Here is a 24,301-nt window from a genome sequence, read left to right on the forward strand (position 1 = left end):
GGCCCGGGGTCTGCGTAGGGCCTGGGTAGCGGGGGCCAAGATTCCTGAGTGGCGGGGACATGGGGGCGGGAGGGCCTGAGTCCAGGGTGACAGCGCCATGGCCTGGTCCCCCCGTTCACTTCCTCCGGGACGCTTCTCAAAAATGGCCATTTTCCTGTTGGCGTCCCCACTAGTGTGGACGCTTCGGGCGCCAGTCTCGATTCTTCTGGTCGCAGCTGCGTCCCTAGAGGCTCACACAGCGCCTCGCACACAGTAGGTGCCTAATAAATGCTTATTAACTAAACGAACGCACAGAGTGAATCAGCGACAAGCCGCTTGGAAAGGCCTCTGTGTGCTTAGTGGGTGAAGGATGTGGGGCAATGATAAACCGAGGCGGCGGCCCCCAAGCTTTGAGAACCCCCCTGCCCTCACTGGCCGGGGATCCCACTCATGACACAGGGCCCCCTCCCAATGGGGAGTGAAAATCCCCGAGGACCCGGGGCTCCCAGTTCGGGCACCTTCTGCCTCAGAAAACCCATCTCAGGACCCGGCTGAGGCCCCCGCGACTGATTTGAAATTACTTGTCAGCTGAGGCACCAGTTACTTGGCCTTTCTGTGCCTCAGTTTCCTCCTCTGCAAAACGGACCTGCCAGTGGCACCGACCCCACGGGGTTGTTGCAAAGAGTGAACGGGTTCCTATCTCTGAAGCTCCTGAGGGTCGGTCGAGGGAGCACCGAACAGGTGCTCGAGCTTCAGGGCAGGTGCAGAGGGGAGACGAAAGTCTCTCTCCCGTGGGGGGAAGGGGGGGAGCCCGGGCCGCTCCCCTGCCTCCCTAAGGCCGTTTCCCCACCCCGAGCCTCAGACGGAAGGGGCAGGGGGCAGAGAGCGCTCAGTGCGGTGCCAGCCAGCCAGCAGGGGCTCAGCCACTGCTCTGGTCCGCGTTTCCTGACATCCAGGTTCAGACGGAGGAGGCGGGCTGCTCCCCTCCCCACCCCCCCCCACCCCCCGCCCCGCCAGTCACCACATCCTCTGTGCGGCGGGCCCTCCCACGCTGGGTGGGTGTCGAGCGGTAAATGGGCACAGAGCCCCGTGGGCGCCAGCGGGTGCCGGGTGGGTGGGGCTCAGCGGGAGATCCGCGTGTTTTGCAGGTAGGGCCAGAGGCTCCCCAGAACCCGCTCCCCGTCTACCTCCCTGTCAAGGGCTCCCGACAAAAGACCCAGGAGGCCAGTTTGTGGCTCACCCAGCCCCTGGCCCAGCTGGGCTCCCCGGTCGGGAAATGCCGCCCTGTGTCGTGTCATTTTTACACCAGGTCTGCCCCACCGGAATGATTTCCTGCACTTTGCAGGTGCGGCGACCGAGGCCTGGCTGGGGCCCGGGGGCTCTGGGCCCACACACCTGGCGTGCGGGTGCACGTACGCCCCCAGGGGGTGAGAGGTTTCGAGGGGCTTGTCCCCGGGGGCAGGGCACTCACCCTGAAGTCTCCGCTGTGGCTCACGTAGAGGGGCTGGAAGAACTGCTCTGGGCTGGGCACCTGCACCCACTCTTTACACAGCCTGGGAGGGCAGAGGCAAGGTGAGAACCCAGCTCCCCAGCCCCCCAGAAGGCGGCCCGGCCTCCCGCTCAGGTGCCCCCCCCACTTTGTCCCGCAGGAGACTCAGCCCCTCCCAAAACACACCCCGGCACCTCCCTTCCAGTCCTCTACTCCCGGGCCTCAGTTGCCACATCTGTAAAATGGGGGCAGGGAGTCTCGTGAAAGTGCCCAGAGTTTAAGTGTCTGACTGCCTATTCTCTGCCGGGCTGGTGCTGCCCCTTCTGAGCCTCGACTCCCTCCTCTGCCACCAGGGACGCCACAGGGGAGTGAGGAGCGGTCGGTGGGTGTCCGCACGGCGCCCTGCCCGGCTCCCCGGCAGCCAGACAGTGCTCTGTGCTCTCCACTGTTATTCGTGTCGCTCTCTCTCCCCCTCCAGCTTCCCTGCCTCTGGATGAAGATGAACGAATTGAACTGCGCCCGGGGCGGCTTGGGGGCTGTGGGGGTGCGGATCCCCTGCCCAGGGCTCGGCACACGGCACCTGCATTTCCTGCCTCTGCCAGCAGCACTCATGAAGGCCAAGGGCGTTTAGGTTTTAACGTTAATCGGTGGCGACCTTCAGCAGAAACCCAATAAATAAACGGATGAAAGCAAAGGCTGTGGTTGGAGCAGAAGGGGCGGGGCGGGGGTGGATGATCACCCCTACCTTTCACCCCCACCTGGCGGCCCCACGTGACCCCCCCCCCCCAAACCCCGGACTCAAAGCTTAAACTTCACCAGACGAGATCATAGCCTACGTCGCCGTCATGAGCACAGGCTCAGCCCCTCTATTTCAGAGCTGTGCAGCTTTGGGCAAGTTCTTTGACAGCTCTGTGCGTCCTCGGTTTCCCCATTTGCACAGTGAAGGTTGTCACCAAATATCCAGCTCATAGGGCTGCTGTGAAGGGGTGAGTGGGCACCCCAGCTGCACTGTGCCCAGTCAACAGGAGCCGTTTCCTATCTCCATCACTGTCATTATCACTGTCGCGATGACAGGTTGTGTCCCCCAACCGTGGGTGGGCACAGAGAGGCCGAACCCCTCCCGGCCTCCCCGAATCCCTGGCCTCACCTCCAAGGCAGGTCGATCTTCAGGCCCAAGAAGACTATGACTACAATGACCAGGAAGATATACAGCAGGTAGATGTGGCCGTCTCCCTTTAGCTCTAGGAAGGAAGCAGACCCTGGGTAAAATGGAACCAACCTCCAGTGGAGGCCACAGGGGGCGGGGGGGGGGGGGGGGTCGACGGGTCGGGGCTGGTGTGGGGGGGCATTGGAGGCTGCCGGTGCCTCGAAGTGAGATGGGCTGGCGGCCTGCTCCCACCACCCCCCCCCCCAGACAAGCGACTTCATCTCTCTGAGCCTCCGTGTTCTCAGCTGCAAAATGGGCAGGTGCCCCTAGCATGGGGTGACCAGGAGCAACCGGGTGCCTCACAGGAGTCCTACCCACCTTCCGGCAGGGTGTGAAAGGTGACCGGGTCACTCCACTCGCTCCACGTCCCCTGGAAGGAAGAGCCCGGCTGCGGCCCCGAGCGCACCTGGACCTCGTAGTCCGAGTCAAAGCGGAACTCCAAGGGAAGGAGAGAGACGCTCCTCGCGTCCACGGAGACCAGCTTTCTCCCCGGACTCTGCCGGCACAGAGACAGGATGCACCGGGTCAGCCCAGGCCAGCCGCCACCGGCAGCAGAAGCACCCTTCACCAGCTGCCACGAAAGGGTCCCCGTCTCTCCTGCAGAGTCCCTGCCCCCCTACAAGGACCAGGCTCAGCCTGAGTCCCGGCCACTGCAGGGTGGGGGCAACACGGAGCCACGGGCACTGCCTAAACCTTGCATGTCATACAACGCCTTGTTCTGTTTGTCTGTGACCCCAGCTGTCCTGGCAGGGGACCCTCGCCGCAGGGGCTGGGGACGCCCCAGGAGCAGCGGTGGCCCCCTTCCGGGAATCTTTACCCAGTGGGCACTTTTGGGATTCTCCCACAGAGGGCCTTCTCAATAGCAGGCATTTCTGGAAGCCTTCAACCACAGGCATCCCAGCAGCGGATGCCTCTGGACGTCTTCCCCTGGGGACCGTCCAAACGACCGCATGTATGGAATTCTTCAACTGGGACCCTTCTGAAGGGTGGATGATTCTAGAGGTCTTTGGCCGCGATGGTTCTGAAGAGAGGGCCATTTGGGATCTCTCCAACACTCTAAACAAGGACACCTCCAGAAGCCTTCAGCTGGGAAACAATGGTCCCTCTAACACTGGACATTCTCGGTTATTGAAACTTCCAGAGTTCTTCAATTGTGGCCGTTCTAAGCCCAGCAGGAAGGTTCCGGATGGCGCCTATCTCTGAAACTTCCTCTACTGTGACCAGGCTCAAGGTGGAGCCCGGGGAAATGCCAACCCCTTCCTCTCTGGCACGCTGTCTCTAGGAGCCCCCTCCCCACCGCCAGCACCCAGGCTGCTCAGCCCTGTGTCTCCCCTCCCCTCTGTCCCCCGAGAGCCTCACCAGCGTCCAGGGGTCTCCCTGCCTCCTGTACCGCAGCTCATGTTGTAGCTTGCCCTTCAGCGGATAGGAATCGTGATTGGAGTCCCAGGAGACGTTATAATGTTCCGAGAAGGTCACGGTCACATTGAAAGGGGGGGACGGCTTGACTTAAAGGAAAAAGCCAGAAAGATAAGAAGGGGTGAGACTGGGCAGCAGCCGAGGAGGGTGTGGTGGCGGGAAGAAGTTCCCTGACCCCGGCTGGGCGATGGTGAGGTCGGGATCCATGTCCCCAACCCCCCCAAGTGACTCTGGGGGAAACAGCCCCTGTCTCCGGGCCTCAGTTTGTTCCTCTGGGAAATGGGAGGTTTAGACTAGCCGGGGGCTGCAGCCGCAGGGGCAGGAGGGTGACAGGAGTGGGCAAAGCCTGTCTGGGGACTGAGGCCATGTAAAGGGCCCTCCCAGTGTAAAGGGAGATGCCGTCACTCAGGCTGGGCAGGACCGCAGACCAGGGTGGCCAGAGAAGGACAACCTGGAATCCCAGACGGGGGAAAAGCTCTCTCAAGCCCTGAAGGAGCCACTAATCCAAAACCTTGCTAAGCAACATGTGAGCCAGAGGCACACGTGCCTAAACGATGACATCATTTCCGTTCTAAACGATGACGTCATTTGCTCTTAGCGCCAGCTTCCCTGAGAAGCCCAAAGATTCTCCATTAGCATCGATGCTAATGAGCCATCGTTAATATTAATTGATGCTAACGTGCAACCGTTAATATTAATCAATGCTAATGACAAAAGCGATCACTTCTGTACTGGAGCAGAGGCACCACCCGCCCCTTCTCCAGGATCTTAGCTGCGTCGGGCAGAGGTTGTCCTCTCCGGGGTCAGTGTCGTGCCCACGGCTCCCAGGACAGGGCAGGAGCAGGATGTGCCCTTGAGAAATATTTGTAGATCAACAAATGAAACTTGCAGGGGCCGCAGGAAGGAACCAGAAAGGTGGGTTGCTGCCTCTCGCTCAGAGGCCGGAGGGTGGCCCTGCTCCGTAAGCTTGCCACGCTGAGATCCAGAGGGCCCAATGAGCATGTGCGTGCCCGTATGTGCGTGTGTGGACATGCACGTACACGCGTGTGCATGCATGTGCACGTGTCTGAGACAGTGTCTCTGTCCATGCTGTCCAGGCCAGGGTTGGGGGGACATCTGTGCATTTGAGGGTGTACTTATGAGTGTGTGTGTGTGCACGTGTACAAGTGTGGGTGCGTCTGGATACGTGTGAAGCTTTGCTCACCCGCTGTGTGCCAAGGGGTGCAAACATGGACCCCCAGAGTGTGAATGACGATGGTCTCTTATCTTCTTGTCCCACCGCCGGGAATCTGGGGACAGTAACTCCCAGACCTCAGGGGCTGAGCCTTCCCAAGGGCAGGTCCCTCTTGGCGGTCTGTCTGCACGCCTCTGGGCACGGGGCTCTCACTCGCTCCCTGGACCCTCCACTTTGGGTACACGCGCACGCACACACACACACGCACACACACACAGCCGCTTCCTATGCCCTTCCCCGCCCCACCCTGGTTCTGGATCCATAGAAACAACGGTTTCCACCAGGGTCCCTCCCTTCCTCCAGGGTGGAGGGAAATCCTGGGCCCCATAAATGGGAGAAATCTCAGGGAAGTTTTTCCCTTGTGACAGTCTCCCCCGCTCGCCTCATGATGGGGGCAGAATCCCAGACAGTTGGGATTTAAAGGGCCCTCATTCTACAAAGAGTGAACAAGTCCAAGGTCACCTACAGGCCGGTCCTGGGCCCCGGGCCAGGCCCATTTCGTGCCTCTGCTGCCTCTCTTTGGTTAAGGCCCAAGCCTAGTTATCAACCCAACACGACTTCACATCTGCAGAACAAACTCTAAGGGCAATAAGGACACAGGACAGGTTGGTTTCGATGATGGGGGAGGGCCGGCCCGGGGGGCAGGGGGCCCAGCCCCCACCCGGGTGCCCCTGTGCTCCGGGTCCCGAGGGATACTCACTGCTCTTAGCCAGGACAAAGCTGCCACACTCCTGGGAGCGATTGCCGGACTGATCTGTCATGTTGACACTGAAAATGTCGTCGGCCATGAAGTGGAACACATCCATGTGGCACGTGTACTCTGTGTGTGTGGCATTGTGGGTGGACCGGCGGAGGCTGCAGGAGGTGACCTCGTCCACTAGTTCTCCGTATAGGTCTTGCCTTCAAGGACAGAGCAGCCGATCATGGCTGGAAGCCAGCGGGGCTCAGTGCACAGGGCCAGGGCGGAGGCCCCGAATCTTGGGGCTGGGCGGGATTTGAGGCGAGGCTGGGGGTCACCTGGTCTACCAACACTTTCCCAGGGAAGGTATTCCTTCCCCTGCAGCATCCCCGGTGGGCTGTCTCCAGGCTTGGCTTGCATGCCTCCAAGGAGCCGGGAACTCACCACCTCACATAGGGCAGCAACTCTCAGCTTGCCTAGACTGAGCCTAAATCTGTCCCTGTCGATTCCATCAACTGGATCACTGTCCTACGGGAAGGATGCTAACAGCATTTCAGGTCTCCTTCCTGCCCTCCTGCCATCCAACACCCACTGAATACCTAATAAGAACCTGTGCTGGAGGCTAAGGGCCAAATGAACCTCACCCCCTGCTCTGGGTGAATTTCCAGGGAGGCTGTGGAGAATGGGGTTGGCGGGGGGGAATGCTCTGGCTTTTTAACTCCCACTGGGCAATAAACAATGGGTCTTGAAGTGTGCATAGGAGTTCGGCAGATTCTTGTTTCCCTGCCTACACCTTCAGGCTCTGAACATGACCACGCTTCAGGGCCAATAGGGACGTGTGGACTCTGTTCTTTGCTAAATATTTCTTAGAATAGAAACGTCCGCTCTGGCCTCTGCCTACCTCTTACCTTCTTTGCTTGTTATTCTCGCTCACACTGACTCACTCTACTCGGGCCACACTGACTTCCTCAATATTCCTCAAACTCGGCCGCTCTCCCTCCCTCTGGGCCTTTGCACGGGCAGTGCCCTCTGCCTGGAATGCTCTTTCGCCAGCTCTCTGGCTGCTTCCTCATCCAGAGCGGCCTGTCCTGACCACCTGCCCCCATGTCACTTGCTCTGTACCCCCGTGGCCCAGGTTCCCGTTCCCTTTCATTGTTATCAGAAAGCAGCCTGACAGTTGTTTGTGTGATTATTGTCTGTCTCCCCAGATACTTCCCACACTGCAGAGCTTCTGGGACCTCACTGGTCTTGCGCTCTGCTGAGCCCCCAGGGCCTGCAGGGGTGTAGCATTAATTATGGCAAGACTCCTGCTAAGTCAGGTGAGCCAGAATCCCCCCGCCCTGGATATCTGACGAGGCTCCTCACTTCCCATCATCCCCCTGGGCGACACCCGACCAGCCCGAGCTGCCGTCAGCAAGAACCCTATTAGGTCATTTAGCCAGAAACCCCCTTACCCTGGCCTCGTCCTATTGGTAATTTTCTATCCACTGACCCCACCCCTGCTCCTTGGCTCTAAATCCCTGCTTTTCCTGTCCCACCATTCTTAAACGAGTGTCGTCAATGAGTTTTTCTTTCACCACACGGACGGATGGGGGCCCCGCGGGTTTTGGAATCGAGCCGCCCGTGTTTCAACCCCAGCTCCACCAGTCACCGGCTGTGCGACCTTGGGCAAGTTGCACAACCTCTCTGAACCCCGGAGTCCTCGTTTGGAAAACGGGTGCAATAACCGTGGGGACTGGAAGGGATCATTCACAGGGAGCACGGAGCAGGGAGGCACGGAGGGCTCAAAAAAAAATCACGTGGGAGTCTGGTGATCCGCGGGTCTCAAAATTGCAATTGGGCTTCCGTGGGCGAGAGAGTACGGCCTTTGGGGCTGGACCGAACTGCCCCGTTCGTCTCTCAAGGGCATGCTCCGGACACGTCGGTGGGCCCCGTGTGGCCGTCCCTAAGCCCGGCACGGTGACTCCAGGCTCACAGTCTTTCTTGGGGCTAAACCACCTGTTGCTGGTGACATTGCCGACAGGAAGTCCGGAAGTGGCGGCTGTTACTTTAATTGCTAAGCCACGTGCCCGGCACACAGTGGGTCCAGCTCGGCCTGTGGTCTCCCGCGGTCCCGCTCCACCGCAGTCCCAGGGCCGGTGAGGCCCGGCGAGGCCCGGCCACTTACCAGGTAAGGGTGAGCGTGCCGGGGTGCAGGGTCCATGTCTCTAGGGTACAGGTGACTGTCTTGAAGTAATCGGTGTAGCAGACGAGGTCTAGGCAACCCCAGGCTGGAAGGTTAGGAAGAGAGAGGCCGTGGTGGGGGGGGGGGGGGGGCGGGCCGGAGGTCGAGTGGAGAAAGCATCCCCCCAAACCAAGAAGCCTTCAAATACTTTGGCCAAAACGTATTACCCTTCTGGCCACACCGCTGCCTCCGCCGAGGGACGTGGGCCGTTTTGTTGGGAGATTTCATGGTCTCCCACCCCCCACGTGAATCGCTCCCCTTTATTCTGAAAGCATGGGTGCAATCGTAGCCTCAATGCACTTACATGTTTGACAGCACATCTAATAACCTTTAGCTTCGTTTTGTTTCGTAAGATCAAGGGCCAAGAGTCCTGTTTCCCCCGCCCCCAACCCCCCCAGCTATTTACCAGAAATTTGTTCCCCTTTTCAAGCGGATTCATTCTTAGTGGCTATTTTCCTATTTGTCCTTCACTAATGAAGGCCCAAGGGGGTGGCGGGTACATTCCCTTCCTGGGCCTCACTTTAGGTCAGAAGCCAGATCTGCAGCCAAGGAGGCTGTTGCCAGAAAACCCTTCTTCGGCTGCCCCTGCCATCTATTTTTTTTTTTTTTTAACATTTATTTATTTTTGAGACAGAGAGAGACAGAGCATGAATGGGGGAGGGTCAGAGAGAGAGGGAGACACAGAATCGGAAGCAGGCTCCAGGCTCTGAGCTGTCAGCACAGAGCCCGACGCGGGGCTCGAACTCACGGACCGTGAGATCATGACCTGAGCCGAAGTCGGACGCTTAACCGACCAAGCCACCCAGGCGCCCCAGCCCCTGCCATCTTATAGATGAAGACCTGGAGGCTCTGAGACTGGACCACACCTCCAGTCACTCTGGGTCCGGGTCCGGGTGTGGGTCTGGGTCGCGGGGACGCTCACCCAGGAAAGGAAAATCGCATCTGAGCTACCGACTGACATCCGCAGGCACAGCAGACATTACTAATCGATCATGGCGCTCTCTCCCCTGGGCGACCCTCAGAATCCTCCTCAACACAAATCTCCGTGTGGCCAGCACCAAGGGCGCTGAGTTGTGGCGGGGAGTCCAGCTCTAGGAGGAGGCTACCCCCCCGCCCCTGGGGAGGAACCCAGGGCCTGTCGGTGGGCACAGGGGGCCCCGGGCCGACACTTGGTGGTGAAAACCTCTTTGGTCTTGATCTTGGCAAGGCCTAGACCCCGGGGCCGCAGAAGCCACCGTACGTTTATATACTCCTTGTTCATGCTCTGGTTATTCTCCCTCAGGGTTCGAGAACTTGGAAAAGAGCTGCCATTCCCAGCCAGGCTCGAGGTCACCAGGGGACAAAGTTTGTCCCAAACTTAACACGAGACACTGGGGAGGGGACAGCAGCCACAAAGCCAGCGTGGATGTGCTTTCAGGGGCCCAGTGGCCTGGGTGGTAGCCCAACCCCCGGGCCACCCCCTGCCCCGGGTCAGCAAAGCGCGCAGGAGGCTGCGAGAGGCCGGAAAAGTGGACGAGTGACTCACGACTGCTCCAAGTCCCTGATTGTGAGCTGGGGACACTGGCCCCCGTGGGGGGGTGTGGGGGTATGCGGGTGGCATCACACCAGCACAGACCATGCTGCCTGCCCGGGGCACTCAGTTAAAGCAGCAAAGAGGCTAAGCCCACGGGGATGAGACAGACTTAGGGTTCCAGCGGCCTGGCTGTGTGGCTGTGGGCCTATCCCTCAACCTCTCTGAGCCTTGGTGTCCTCAAGTGAGAACCAGATGTCGGGGCAGCACAGACTGCACGGGGCGGTGAGGTGATTCCCGGCACCCAGTACGCAGCGAGGGATTATTATTTGCACCCACGGGGCGTGGCCCCCTGGCGGGTGACCTAGCACGGGTGCTGGTCACTCAGAAGAGGAAAATAAAAGAGCCAGACATCTGTTTCCTGAAGAAACTATTTGAAGCTCTGGGTCTTTCGGTAAAAACCAGAGAGAAATTCAGAGTCAGCAGAGCAGCGGCCGAGGGACCCCTGCTTCCAGTCCAGCCCCGCTGTCGAGCCTGGATGCCACGTCCCGCCTCCTCCGGGAAGGCTTCCTGGATCTCTCAGCCCCGGCTGTGCCTCCAAGTCTAACCTCTGGTCTCTGACTTTCTCCTTCCGAACTGCAGCGTCCTCTAGTCCCCTGGGGTGCCTTCCAGGGTTTGGCTACTTTGGTCTCCACCTCCCCTCCTCCCCCCCCCACAGGGGACCATCCGTGCCTGCTGAGGATCCTGTGGTTGTTGAAAAACATCTCTCAGGAGAGCCAGTCCATCAAGACAAAAGGAGGTTAGCCCAAAGGCAGGGCTTCCTCACTCCGAGGAGTGGCAGCTGCAGAGACGAGGGAGCCTCTTACCCCCTCAGGGGGACCCGAAGACCCCAGCTGTTTGCTGCAGAAGCCGGGCCGCCCGCGGGACTCAACACCAACCCCTCCCGGCTAACGGAGCCCTGCGGTTGCACGGGTTCAGCTTGACAGAGCGGGCTGGTCCAGCCCAAGCAGGCAGACACCACAGCCGCCGCCCCGGAGCTTCCAGCCATTCCCCGGATCCCACAGGCCGGCCCGGTCCTCCCCACCCGCAGACCTGGGGGCGCCCCTACTCACCACCCTGGAGCATCAGCAGGAACAGAGGGGCCGCCCAGCCACACAGCATGCTGGCTCTCGGGATCCTGGAAGAGACGCACAGTGAGAGGGCGGGCCCAGGCCTGGGGACCCAGGGACCCCGAACAGCCTCCCTGTCTCTGGTCCTTTCCCTCCCTTGGAAGCCTTGCCTCGGATTCTTGGAGAAGCCAGAGTTTGAGGAGCCCGTGGTCGCTCCCAGGGGAGGGAACACTGGTATCTGACAAGCACAGATCTTGAGTCCTGTTCTCCACGAAGCACCCGTGTGGATGCTAGTTGGCCGGACAGACGGGCTCCCTACTGAATAGCAGATCCAAGGGTTCGCCCACGAAGGAGAGCCCTCCTGGATTCCAAAGATAAGGTGAGCCCGGAACGAGACTTCAGCGTCGGTCACGGAGCCCAGGTTAGTGAGTACGCTAGGAAGCTTGCGGGGAACCCAGGCCGGACCCCCCGGAGGACCCACACCCTGACTCCGGGACCCGGACGAGACGGAGGAGAGGCCTCTTTGGAGAACTGCACGGACCTGCCCGGGAGGAGCGACCCACCAGGCTGGCACTGCAGGCCTCTTGCGGGCACTTTGCCTGCTGCATCCCAGCTCCGTGTCTGCTTAAGCAGGTGCCAGCCAGAGGCCCCGGGGGTTCACCTGCCCGGGCCCGGGAGCCCCATCCACACTGGCCCCTGGGGTCAGGATTGTAGCTGGAACGGGAGCCTAGAGGGATGACCCATGCAGGGGCTGAGCTATGCACGCGGCTTCTTTCAGACACGATCCCTGAGCCCACAATGGGAAGACACCCCCCCCCCATCCTGGGTTTCCCTCCACCCTACTCTGGCCCCACTAAGAGCTCCCTCTGAGCTCCCTAACGAGTCACCAAGCAGGCAGTGGCTAAGCACACTGAGAGGTTGGGGTCACCAGCTGCGTTGCTCTGGGCTGGTCACTTCCCCTCTCTGAGCCCTAGAGAGACGGTAAAGCCTGCTTCCCAGATTCTTGTGAGAGTTCAGAAAAGCATTTTGCAGACAGCCCTGGACGTGGCCCCTGACACATAAACACTCAACACACAGCTGTGACTCGTACAGACTTTAGAACATTCGAAGTAGAGGGACCCCGGAATGTTCTAGCCAAGAGGTCCCTACATTTCTCACTTTCAAAATGTGGGCCATATTTGTAGGTCGTGTGTACTATCATTTATTTAACGTTTTCTATAAATGAGCTCCCTTAAAAAAATCTAACTCCAGCAGGGCGCCTGGGTGGCTCAGTCGGTTAAGCATCTGACTCTTGGTTTCAGCTCAAGTGGCGATCTCACGGTTCGTGAGTTTGAGCCCCGCATCGGGCTCTGCACTGGCAGCACAGGGCCAGCTTGGGATTCTCTCCCTCTCTCTCTCTCTGCCCTTCTCCTGCTCTCTTTGTCTCTTGAAACTAAATAATACATAAAATTGTTTTTAAAAATCTAACTCCAGACTCATCCTAAGCAAGAATATCCAGAGCTCTTGTGTTTTTTCCTCACACACCTGAAAATAAATAGCATAGCTATGAAAATAAAATAATGTTGGCTGCTGAGCGCCAACAACCAACAGCTGAGCTGTTGTACGTACGTGAAGATAGAACCAGATAAAATAGTGTTGAAGACAAAAATTTTTCAGTTTTTACCAGCCTGCTGGAAGCTGGTAATCTTTTTTTTTTTTTAATTTTTTTTTTTTGTGAAAGAGAGAGACAGAGCACAAGCAGGGGGTGGGGCAGAGAGAGCGGGGGACGCATAACATGAAGCAGACTCCAGGTTCCAAGCTGTCAGCACAGAGCCTGACGCGGGGCTCGAAATCACGAGCCGCAAGATCATGACCCGAGCCGAAGCCGGACGCTCAACCGACTGAGCCACCCGGGCGCCCCTGGAAGCTGGTAATCTTTATCGCCTCTTAAGGACAGCCTGCCTGAAACTTTCTCAAAACCTGAGAAATACAAATCCAGAGTCCCCATGGCATTATTTGAGGACCTGGATCCAGCCGTATCTGATGTCCGCCTCTGGCCTTTTCATTTATACAAGCTGGAGAAAAAACACACCCTATTTGGCTCAACCATGTTGAATTATATTTCTCTTGCTTGCCCCCAAAGATACCTGGATACAGTGGAATAGAGCAAGGGGCCCAGAATCTGGAGCCAGCATATCTCGGAGCAAATAACAGCTTATCTCTGGTGTTTCTTCTCTCTGACCTCAGTTATCATCTCTAAAAGGGGGACAATCATGCCCACTGCACCTGGCAGTTCGGGTCAGTGGAAAACAGATGTGACGGTGCTCCGTGAAGTGTAAAATGCTATACAAAGGTGTTGGGTTCTTGCAATTACTGGCCACCTTCTGTGAATTACTCAGCACCCCCTTAGCACTGAGGCCCCATCATGCCTCTCTGCCTTTGCATGAGGCGAATTCCTGTGCTGAGTCTTCTCCTCGAACACCTTTCCCCCTCCCAACCCTCTAAACTCAGTCTTCATGGCCCCCTTCCTCTACCTTTCTTTCTGTGAAGCCTCCTTGGAATGTTCCAGAACGCCTGCCACTTAACTGCCTTCAAAGTTTTCACGGGTGCTATTATCTATTTGCTAATGATCTTTACCTTGCCTTCCATTTCTGGCTTCAATCAACATGTCCCGAAAGGAAATGAATCCGTGCAATCAACAGGTAACTCGTATGAAATGGAGAGACCGTGTGCACCGCGGTGGTTAAAACACAGGCTCAGGGCCAGCCTGCCTCAGCTCAGACCCCAGCACTGCCGTTTATAGGCGGTGTGACCTCAGGGAAAGTTCCTGGGCCTCAGAGTCCTCATCAGTGAAATGGAGACAATCCTAACCGTACCCACCTCGGAGGGGCCCTGGGAGAAGTACGTTACTCAGTGTTTGTAAAGCCTCGGGAACAGTGCCCAACATACGTGTAGATGTTCTGTTGGTGTTTCTTAAACAAAATGGTTGCTCGGCTGTAAAACTAAACGCAAGGGAAACAAAAGAGAGCAACTGAATTTGGGTGAGATGCCATCTCTTGCCTGGCACGTGCAAGTGGGGCAATCCCGCCCGCGTCCATCAAAAAGGAGGATTCAAGAGCATCAGAGGGGTGTCGAGGGCCACATAGCGCCAAACTGAGATTCTCACCACTTCCCGGATCAGAGGACTAAAAGAAGACTGAAAAAGGCCTAACTCTTTCATTCGGGGGTGCAGGGATATTTCACACCTAAAATCAGCCCCTCCGTTTGGGAAAGAACAGCCCAGAATGGTAAAGGCCTCCTCCCCGGTCCCATCGCGCTCTCCCTGCGCCAGAATCTGCCCCTCGGTGGGTCTTCATGCTCAGGCTGAGTCGTGAGGACAACAGCACTTTCTCCCCAGGTGCACACCAAACCACCCGCGTGCTTTCTGAGCGAAGGGCAGAGGGTCCCCTAAGCGCCTTCCTGCGGTGGGACCCCCTGTGGGAGCGCCTACCGCTGGGGTCTCCTACAGAGGAGTGAAGGGCGCCCGGATCCCAACTGTGCGTCCTTGGGCAAGTTGCTGGCCGCTCTGATTCTCTGTGTTCTCATCTGTAAAATGGGGATGGACCGGAGCCCTGGAGGGGTGTTTATCCACCAGGCTCGGAGTTCAGGGGTTGTAGTAGTTCAGACTAAAAGCCGAATTCCAGGAGATTCTAGGGAAGTAGAGAAGCTTGGAGGTCGCAAATCAGAAGCAGGAGAAGCAGGGGCCACGGGATCAGAAAGTGCTTAACCTCACAGTCAAGAAAGACATGCAAATGAAAACCACAACGACGTGCCGTTTAATTTTACTAGTCGGTGACAATTCAAAAGCTGACAACATCGCGTGGCGCTGAGGACACGGTGTCATGGAAACAAACACCTATTGACGGCCATTGGTGTCTGGGAAATAGTGTGGATACCCTTCCGCGAGAGAAGGGAAAGATAAGGTGTGGTGTGAGCGCTCCGTGTGAAAATGAATCCTAGCTCCGCACCAACAAAGCAAGCGACCCCCACAAGCAAAATGCATGATGAAGATAAAATAAAATAAGCAGAAATGCATGTAAGACCATCTATGGCACAAAACACTGCGTAAAACAGCGCTCTCTCTGTCGTTTAGGTGAACATACCTGTGTCCTGGCCGTATAAGGAAATTCAAGGGGACGATAAAAAAAAACCATCAAACTCTGAATAGTGTAGAAAAGGAGGGGATGGGATGGGGGGGTGGTATCCAAATGTGTCAACAGTTTGGTGAAACTGAGCCAAGCTCCCCCATATGGGTGTTGACTCTGTTATCTGATACACCTTTTTCTATGACCGAACTGTTTCATAAAAGTTCACGTGTCAGTTAATCTCGTATTTGCAAAAATAAAACGTGAAGGGGGACTTCCATTTCTGGCTACGGTGGAGTAGCTGGTATCAGACAGAAGCCCTACAGTCGAGAACAGCTACTAAGCAAGAGAAAAACGTGAGAAGACACGAGAGAGAGCGACCAAGTTAGAGAGTAGTTGAGAGGCCGGGGTTCCAGAGAGAGAGCAAAAAAAATGCATTGGAATCCTGCACGCAATTTCCCCTCAAATCATTTGCCAAGTCATTGCAAATGAGCCAGCAGCAGAGAGAATCTGGCAAGAGGCTGAAAACCGAAGAAGAGATTTTGACAATTTCACAAGGCTGAGGGAAGTCTTGGAGTTCAGGGCCTGACAAGGAAGATGGGACCTGGTAAATACTCAGTTATTCGGGAAAGGGTATACCTTGGGAATAAGGAAAAGTCAGGACCCGTTGAGCCGTGACTGCATCCAGATGACCTGCCTGTCTGCTAGGAGAAAGTTAGAACCTATGTGGAAAAAGTTAGCTTCACTCAAAGCCTCTATATTTTTCATGCACAATGTCCAGCATTCAATTAAATTGACAAGGCAGACCAGGAAACAGTACCAAATGACCAAAAACCAAGAGGAAAATAGAAACGGACACATGGGCGATTCAGAAAGTGGCATTATCTAACACGATTTAAAAGAACCCAGATGAGGATGTTCAAGAATTCCACCAGAAATCTAGAACCTATTTAAAAGTAGGAGCCCCAGCACTAAGAAAATTCAATTAATCGAAATTTATAAGAATTGAATGAATTTAGCAACAGATTAGTAACATTAGAAGAGAGGATTGGTGAGCTGGAATGGAAAATACTCAGATTGAAGCATGCAAAGAAAAAGAATGTTTAGGAATACAGAAAAGAGCAAAAGAGACATATCCATTGCGAAAAGGTCCCACGTACATGGATTTAGAACATCGAGGAGACAGAACAAGTCGGAAGCAATAATAGAGACGTTGCTTAAGAATTTTTCAAAAGTAGGAAAAGACATTAATCCAAAGATTTGAAAAGTCTTACAAACCTCAAGAAGGACAAATACAAAAACGATCAAACAAGCAAACAAAACCCACACTCTACACACATGATAGGAAAACTATTTAAACATTTAAAGAAAAATACATACTAAAAGCCAACTTAGAATTTTATATAAAAAAAAAATCCTTCGCAAAAATAAGGCAAGCTCAATATGAAAAAAAAAAAAGATCTACTAAAATCCCACAGTCAACATTATACTTAATGGTGAAAAACTGACAGCTTTTCCTGTAAGATCATAAACAAGACCAAGATGTCCACTCTCATGATGTCTATTAAACATTGTACGGGAAGTTCTAGCCAAGACAACCAGTCAAGAGAAAGAAATAAAAGTCATCCTGATTGGACAAGAAGACGTAAAGCATTTCTGTTTGCAGATGACATGATCTTGCATATACATTCTGGAGAATCCACACCAAAAAGCCAAAGTGAAACAAAACACACAAATAAACAAAAACTATTAGGCCCAATAAGTCAGTTTAGCAGGGTTGCAGGATACAAGAGCAACATGAAAAACCAATTGTATCTTTGTACAACAGGAATGAACAATCTGAATGTGTGATGAAGAACGTAATTTCAGGGCTCCTGGGTGGCTCAGTTGGTTAAGCACTGGACTTTGGCTCAGGTCACGGTCTCGTGGTTTGCGAGTTCGAGCCCTGGGTCGGGCTCAGTACTGACACGTCGGAGCCTGGAGCCTGCTTTGGATTCTGTGTCTCCCTCTCTCTCTCTGCCCCTCCCCTGTTCTGTCTCTCTCTCTCTTTCAACACTAGATATGCATTTAAAAAAAAAGAAAGTAATTTATTTCACTTACAATAATATCAAAAAGAATGAAATAGAAATTTAACAAAAGTGCAAGACTTGCACACTGAAAACTACTAAACATTGTTGAAAGAATGATAGAAGACCCAAATAAATGGAAGGCTATCCCACGTTCATGCATTGGAAGACTCAGTATTGTTAAGATGACTTCTCCAAACGACCAACGGATTCAAAGTTATCCCTATAAAAAGCCCAGCTGGCTCTTTTGCAGAAGTTAAAAAGCTGATCTTAAAATTCATATGGAGATACGGAGGGCCAGCATAGACACAATAATCTTGAAACAGAAGAACAAAATTGAAGGACTCAGACTTCTCTATTTCAAAGCCTACTACAAGACTACACCAATCAACAGAGTATGATATTAACCTGTATATAGATCAATGGAATCGAATTCAAAGTCCAGGGAGAAACTTATACGTTCGTGTTCAAGTGATATTTGACAAGGGTACCAAGACAATTTGCTGGGGGTAAATAGCCTTTGAAACCAACAGTGCTGGGACAATGGGACATCCACACGCAATAGCGTGAAATTGGACTCCCATCTCATACCATATACAAAAGCTAACTCAAAATGGTTTGAAGACTGCGCTGTAAGAGGGAGAACTATTAAACTTTAAAAATAGAACACGGTGGAACTCTTGGTGACCTTGATCACATAGTAGTTTCTTAGCTATGACCCCGAAAGCACAAGGATCAAAGAAAAAATAGATACATTGGACTACTTCAAAAGTTAAAACTTTTATGGATCAAAAGACACTAGCAAGAAAGTGAAAAGGCAATATACAAAATGAGAAAAAAAAATTGGATTTTGTTTATGTTTATTTATTTTTTTTACAGTTTCTTTATTTTTGAGAGAGAGACACCGAGAGGGGGAGTAGGGGAGGGGCGGAGAGAGCGGGGAAAGCAAGAATCCCAGGCAGGCTCCCCACCGTCAGCACAGAGCCCGACGCGGGGCTTGAACTCACAAACCATGAGATCACGACCTGAGCCAAAACCAAGGGTTGGACGTTTAACTGACTGAGCCACCCAGGCGCCCCTGAGAAAAAATATTTTTAAATTATATATTTGTTAGGGCTCTGGTATCAGGATATTTGAAGGGTTCTTACAACTCAAGATCGAAAAGATAACACAATTTTAAATTGTACAAAATATTTGAACGGACATTTCTCCAAAGAAGTTATACTCATGAGCAATGAACATATGAGAAGATGCTCATCATCATTAGTCATTAGGGAAACTCAAATAACACCCACTAGATGGCAATTTTAAAGACAGAAATATTAAAAGTGGGGGGAAAAAATGTAGCATTTTGGAATCCTTATACATTGCTCATGGGATTGTAAAATGATACATTTGCTGGGACGTTCAGTCAGCTGGGTGTCCGACTTCAGTTCAGGTCCTGATCTCACAGTTCGTGAGTTCGAGCCCCACGTCGGGCTCTGTGCTGACAGCTCAGAGCCCGGAGCCTGCTTCCGATTCTGTGTCTCCCTCTCTCTCTGCCCCTCCCCTGCTTGCTCTCTCTCTCTCTCTCTCAAAAAATAAATAAATGTTAAAAAGATTTTTAAAAAATGGTACATTTGCCACAGAAAGCAGTTTAAAAGTTTCTCAAAAAGTTCATATAGGGTTACCACATGGCAAAGCAAACTGACTTCTAGGTATACAGTAAAAGGAATTGAAAACATATGCCCATTAAAAAAAACCTCTGTACCTGAATATTCACAACAGCATTGTTCATAACAGTCCCAAACTTGAAGCAGCCCCAATGTCCTTCAGTTGAATGGACAAAGCATAGAATAACCATAGAACAGATTATTATTCAGCCATAAAGATGAATAGAGTAGTAACACATGCCTCAACACAGATGCATCTTGAAAATTGATACTGAGGTAAAGAAACCGGGCACAAAAAGCCACATATTGTACGACTCCATTTACATGACATTTCTAGAACAGGCAGATTCATAGAGCCAGGAAAAGAGATTAGTGGTTGCCAGGGGCTGGAGCTTTGGAAGGAGAGGGAATGGCGGATGATGGCTAATGGGTATGGCTTTTTTATTTTTCTTTGGGTGTTGAAAATATTGTGCAGTTAGCAGGGCTGATGGTCGCACAACTTTGTGAATGTACTAACAATCGCTTAATCGTACACTGTTAAAAAGTGAATAAATAAATCTGTGAATTGGATCTTAATTGCGATTTTTAAAAAATGTGAATCTTTAAAAATAAAGAGATTTTTCGAAGCAAAACAAAGCAAAACACCTGAGAGAATTTGTCACTAATAGACGCTAACTTGTCACTGATAGGCTGATAATGTCTTAGGAAGGTTAAACTTATGCAGAATTGAAACACATTACCGTGATGCCCCAAAGGTAAGGAGTGAATAAAGTTAAAGGTTACTGTATTGTCTGGGAAGTGATAAAAGGACCAACACAAAGTAGACTCAAAAAAAAAAAATCAAATATGCATATTGTAATCTCTAAGATAAGCCCTAAAAAATTATAAAAGAAAATAAAACAGAAAAGAAACATACAATACTAATGTTTTAAATTTTATTCTTCCAGGGGCGCCTGGGTGGCTCAGTCAGTTAAGCATCAGACTTTGGCTCAGGTCATGATCTCACGGTCCGTGAGTTCGAGCCCCGCGTCGGGCTCTGTGCTGACAGCTCAGAGCCTGGAGCCTGCTTCCGATTCTGTGTCTCCCTCTCTCTCTGCCCTTCCCCCGTTCGTGCTCTGTGTCTCTCTGTCTCAAAAATAAATTAACGTTATAAAAAAAAAATTTTTTTTTAAATAATAAAAAAAAAATAAATTTTATTCTTCCAAAAAAGGAAACAAAGAAGAAAAAAGGAGTAAAGAATAGACAAAAGGAAAACGAATAGGAAGATGGTGGATTTAATCCCAAACACGTCAGTACTTTCATCAAATGTAAGTGAACTAACCCTAGAATGAAAGACGTAACTTTGTATCAAAACTTGACATTAAGGGGCACCTTGCTGGCTCAGTCAGTTAAGCATCCGACTCTTGATTTTAGCTCAGGTCACGATCCCAGGGTCATGGGATTGAGCCCCACGTTGGGCTCCCCAGTGAGCTTGGAGCCTGCTTGAGATTCCCTCTCTCTCCTTCTGCCCCTCTCCCCTGCTTGTGCTCCTTCTCGCTCTCTCTCTCTAAAATAAAAAATAAATAATAAAAATAAAATTTAACACCTTGACATTAAAAGAAAGTAAAATTAGGGGCGCCTGGGTGGCTCAGCCAGTTAGGCGACCGACTTCGGCTCAGGTCATGATCTCGCAGTTTGTGAGTTCGAGCCCCGCGTCGGGCTCTGTGCTGACAGCTCAGAGCCTGGAGCCTGCGTTGGATTCTGTGTCTCCCTCTCTCTGCCCCTCCCCTGCTCATGCTGTCTCTCTCTGTCTCTCAAAAATAAATAAATGTTAAAAAAAAATTTTAATAAAAAGAAAGAAAGTAAAATTATAGGTCAATCGTTCTCATAAATATACAGACAAAATATTAACAAATCAAAGGTAACGATATACACAAAATGTGTATATGTGTATATGTGATACATATCATTATCACGTGAGGTTTATTTCAGGAATACAAGGTTAGGTTGACATTTGAAAGTCAGTAATCCTTTTACGAAGATGGCGCCGAAGGCGAAGAAGGAAGCCCCTGCCCCGCCCAAAGCCGAAGCCAAAGCAAAGGCTTTGAAGGCCAAGAAAGCAGTGCTGAAAGGCGTCCACAGTCATAAAAAAAAAGAAGATCCGTACGTCACCTACATTCCGACGGCCCAAGACGCTGCGTCTCCGAAGACAGCCCAAATATCCTCGAAAGAGCGCCCCCAGGAGAAACAAGCTTGACCACTATGCCATCATCAAGTTCCCCCTGACTACAGAGTCGGCCATGAAGAAAATAGAAGACAACAACACTCTTGTGTTCATTGTGGATGTCAAGGCCAACAAGCACCAGATCAAACAGGCCGTGAAGAAACTCTATGACATTGATGTGGCCAAGGTCAACACTCTGATCAGGCCCGATGGAGAAAAGAAAGCATATGTTCGACTGGCTCCTGACTATGATGCTTTGGATGTTGCCAACAAAATTGGGATCATCTAAACTGAGTCCAGCTGGCTAAATCTAAATATAAATTTTTTCAACAAAAAAAAAAAAAAAAAAAGAAAGTCAGTAATCTATGTCATCACATTAAGAAAATAAAAAAGAAAATGTGTATCATAATTTAACAGGTCCAGAAAACACATTTAAAAAATTGTAACACTCATTCGTGATTTTTTAAAACACTCTCAAAAAACCAGGAATAGAAGGAATCTTCTTTGATCTGATAAGGAGCGCACAGACAGGCATGTGTGCATAATATACACAACCAACATCATGTGTCATGGTCAAATACTGAACATGATACACTTGAGGGCAGGAAAAAGACGCGTGTCTTATCCTGGAGGCCCCAGTCAATGCAGTAAGGCAAGAAAAATAAATAAATTTATAAAGATCAGAAAACTATAAAGAGTAAAATGATATAAAGACTGAGCACCTAGAAAAGTCCAGATACTTAACAAACCATTAGGATAATAATCATTGAACAAGGATACTGGATATAAGAACAATATAAAAAAAAATCTACTGTATTTCTAAAGATCAACAAAATTGACAAACTTTTAGCTAGACTAACAAAAGTAAGAGAAGACTCAAGTAACTAAAATCAGAAAAGAAACAGAAGACATTACAACTGATGCCACAAAAATAAAAAGGATTGTAAGAGAATACTACAAATAATTATACACCAACAAACTCAATAATGTAGAAGTGGATAAATTCTTAGAAACATACGACCTACCAACACTGAATTATGAAGAAACAGAAAATCTGAACAGACCTATAAATAGTGAGGAGGTTGATTCGGTCACCAAAACTGTCACAGCAAAGAAAAGCCCAGGACCAGATGACCTCACTGGTAAATTCTACCAAACATTTTAAGAAGAATTAATGCCATCCCTTCTCAAATTCTTGAAAAATTGAAGATAAGAGAACAATTCCAAACTCATTTCATGAGGGCAGCATTATACCGATATCAAAGCCAGATAAAGAAAACTCCAAACCAATATCCCGGATGAATACTGATGCAAAACTCCTTGATAACATACTAATAAATGGAATCCAACAACATATTAAAATGGTTATATGCCACAATCAAGTGGAATTTGTCCCTGGGATGCAAAGATGATTCAGTATACAAAAATACACCACATTAATAGAGCAAAAGGCAAATCACATGATCATTTCAACTGATGCAGAAAAGGCATTTGACAAAATTCAACATCTTTTCATGATAGAGACATTTAACAAACCAGAAACAGAAGGAAATTATCTCAACCCAAAAAAGGTCATATATGAAAGGCCACAGCTAACCTCTTACCCAGTGGTAGAAAACTGATAGATTTTCCTCTAAGGTCAGGAACAAAGCAAGAATGCCCACTCTCACCACTTCTATTTAATATAGAACCATAAGTCCTAGTCAAAGCAATTAGGGAAAAAAAAAAAAAGGCAGTCAAATTGGAAGGAAGAAGTAAAATGATCTGTGTTCATAGCTGACATGACCTTATATAGAGAAAACTCTAAAGATTACACATACACACACACACACTAATTAACAAATTCATTAACAAATTCATTAATGAACAAATTAACAAATTCACAAATTCATTAACAAATGATATAAAATCAACACTCAAAAATCAGTTGCATTTCTATATGTTAACAATGAACAATTCAAAAGGAAATTAAAATAATATTTATAATAGCGTCAAAAACAATAAAATATTTGGGAAGAAATTTAACCAAGAAGGTGAAAGACTTGTACTCTAAAAACCACAAAACATTGCTGAAAGAAATGAAAAGAAAGCACAAATAAATGGAAAGACATCCCATGTTCATGGATTGGAAGACTTAATACTAAAAATGTCCACAGCAATCTACAGATTCAAGGCAGTTTCTGTCAAGATCCCAATGGCATGTTTTGCAGAAATAGGTAAAAAAAAAATCCTAAAATTCACATGGAATCTCAAAGGACTCTAAATAATCAAAGCAATCTTTGACAATGAAGAACAAAGCTACAGACCTCACACTTCCTGATTTCAAAACGTATTACCAAGCTACGGTAATCACTGTAGGTATAGACATAAAGGCAGACAGGCACATACTGCTATATAGACAGACAAAGCAGGTATTGGCATAAAAGCAGGCATACAGATCAATGGAGCAAAATAGAGAACCCGGAAATAAACCTTTGCATACATGGCCAATGAAGAAAGGACTCTTTCTTTGAAGAACTCCTTCAGTGAAGAAGGACTCTTCAACAAATGGTGCTGGGAAACCTGAATATGAAGCATGGACTCTTCCCTCATACACAGAAATTAACTTAAAATGGATTAAAGACCTATATGTAACCCTTGAAACCATAAAACTTCTAGAAGAAAACATAAGGGAAAACTTCAGAACATTGGGCTTGGCAATGATTTCTTGGCTATGACACTGACAAGAAAGACGCAGACAACAAAGCAAACGTAGACAAACAGGACCGCGTTAAAAGCCTCTGCGTAGCACAGGAAATAATCAATAAGGTGAAAGGACAACCTAGAGAATGATACCAAATATTTTGCAAACCGTATACTGAATACATTCAGAATTATGAACTCCTACCATTCAGTAGCAAAACAAAACAAAACAGAACAAATGGCCTGACTGCAAAATGACTAAAGGTCTTGCATAGATATTTCTCCAAAGAAGATTGAAAAAAAATGGCCAACAGGTGTATGAAAAGATGCTCAATATCACTCATCATCAGGGAAATGCAAATCAAAACCACAATGAGTTATTACTGCACACCTATTAAGTTGGATACAATGTTGGTGAGAATGTGGAAAAACCATAACCCTTATGCCCTCTTTGTGGGATTAGTCAATGGTGCGGGCGTGACCGAAGACAGTGTGGGGGCTCCTCAAAAAATCGAAAAGAGAACTACCGTGTGATCAATCCAGCACCCCACTTCTGGGTAGGTATCCAGAAGAATTGAAAACAGAGTCTCAAAGGTACTTGCACGCCAATGTTCACTGCAGCATTAGTCACAACAGCCGAGACCTGAAAGGCACCTAAGTTTACCAACTGATGAATGAATAAAGAAAATGTGGGGGCGCCTGGGTGGCACAGCCGGTTAAGCGTCCGACTTCAGCCAGGTCACGATCT

General features: G+C 50.5%; 2 protein-coding genes across 4 annotated transcripts in view; one reads left to right on the plus strand and one right to left on the minus strand.

Moving 5' to 3' along the window:
• Positions 1–24,301, minus strand: part of IL21R (interleukin 21 receptor) — a 34,494-nt gene that overhangs the window by 1,796 nt on the left and 8,397 nt on the right. For 2 of the 3 annotated variants that reach the window (XM_042971813.1, XM_042971812.1), the window contains 7 exons: positions 10,851–10,915; positions 8,172–8,274; positions 6,026–6,225; positions 4,035–4,180; positions 2,994–3,171; positions 2,616–2,709; positions 1,451–1,532 (listed from right to left, as the gene is read on the minus strand). In XM_042971813.1, coding sequence (XP_042827747.1) covers positions 1,451–1,532; positions 2,616–2,709; positions 2,994–3,171; positions 4,035–4,180; positions 6,026–6,225; positions 8,172–8,274; positions 10,851–10,899 — 852 coding nt within the window. In that variant the 5' untranslated portion in view covers positions 10,900–10,915. Of the gene's footprint in view, positions 1–1,450; positions 1,533–2,615; positions 2,710–2,993; positions 3,172–4,034; positions 4,181–6,025; positions 6,226–8,171; positions 8,275–10,850; positions 10,916–14,316; positions 15,231–24,301 lie in introns of those variants that run through there. The other variant, XM_042971811.1, reaches the window with a different exon arrangement.
• LOC107179807 (60S ribosomal protein L23a-like) lies at positions 20,682–21,181 on the plus strand. The gene is given in 2 exon segments (XM_042971814.1): positions 20,682–20,793; positions 20,795–21,181. Coding segments are annotated over 2 exon segments (471 nt in total). The 5' UTR covers positions 20,682–20,688; the 3' UTR covers positions 21,161–21,181.

Source organism: Panthera tigris, chromosome E3 (genome assembly GCF_018350195.1).
Source record: "Panthera tigris isolate Pti1 chromosome E3, P.tigris_Pti1_mat1.1, whole genome shotgun sequence".
In the NCBI taxonomy this organism is placed as follows: Eukaryota; Metazoa; Chordata; class Mammalia; order Carnivora; family Felidae; genus Panthera; species Panthera tigris.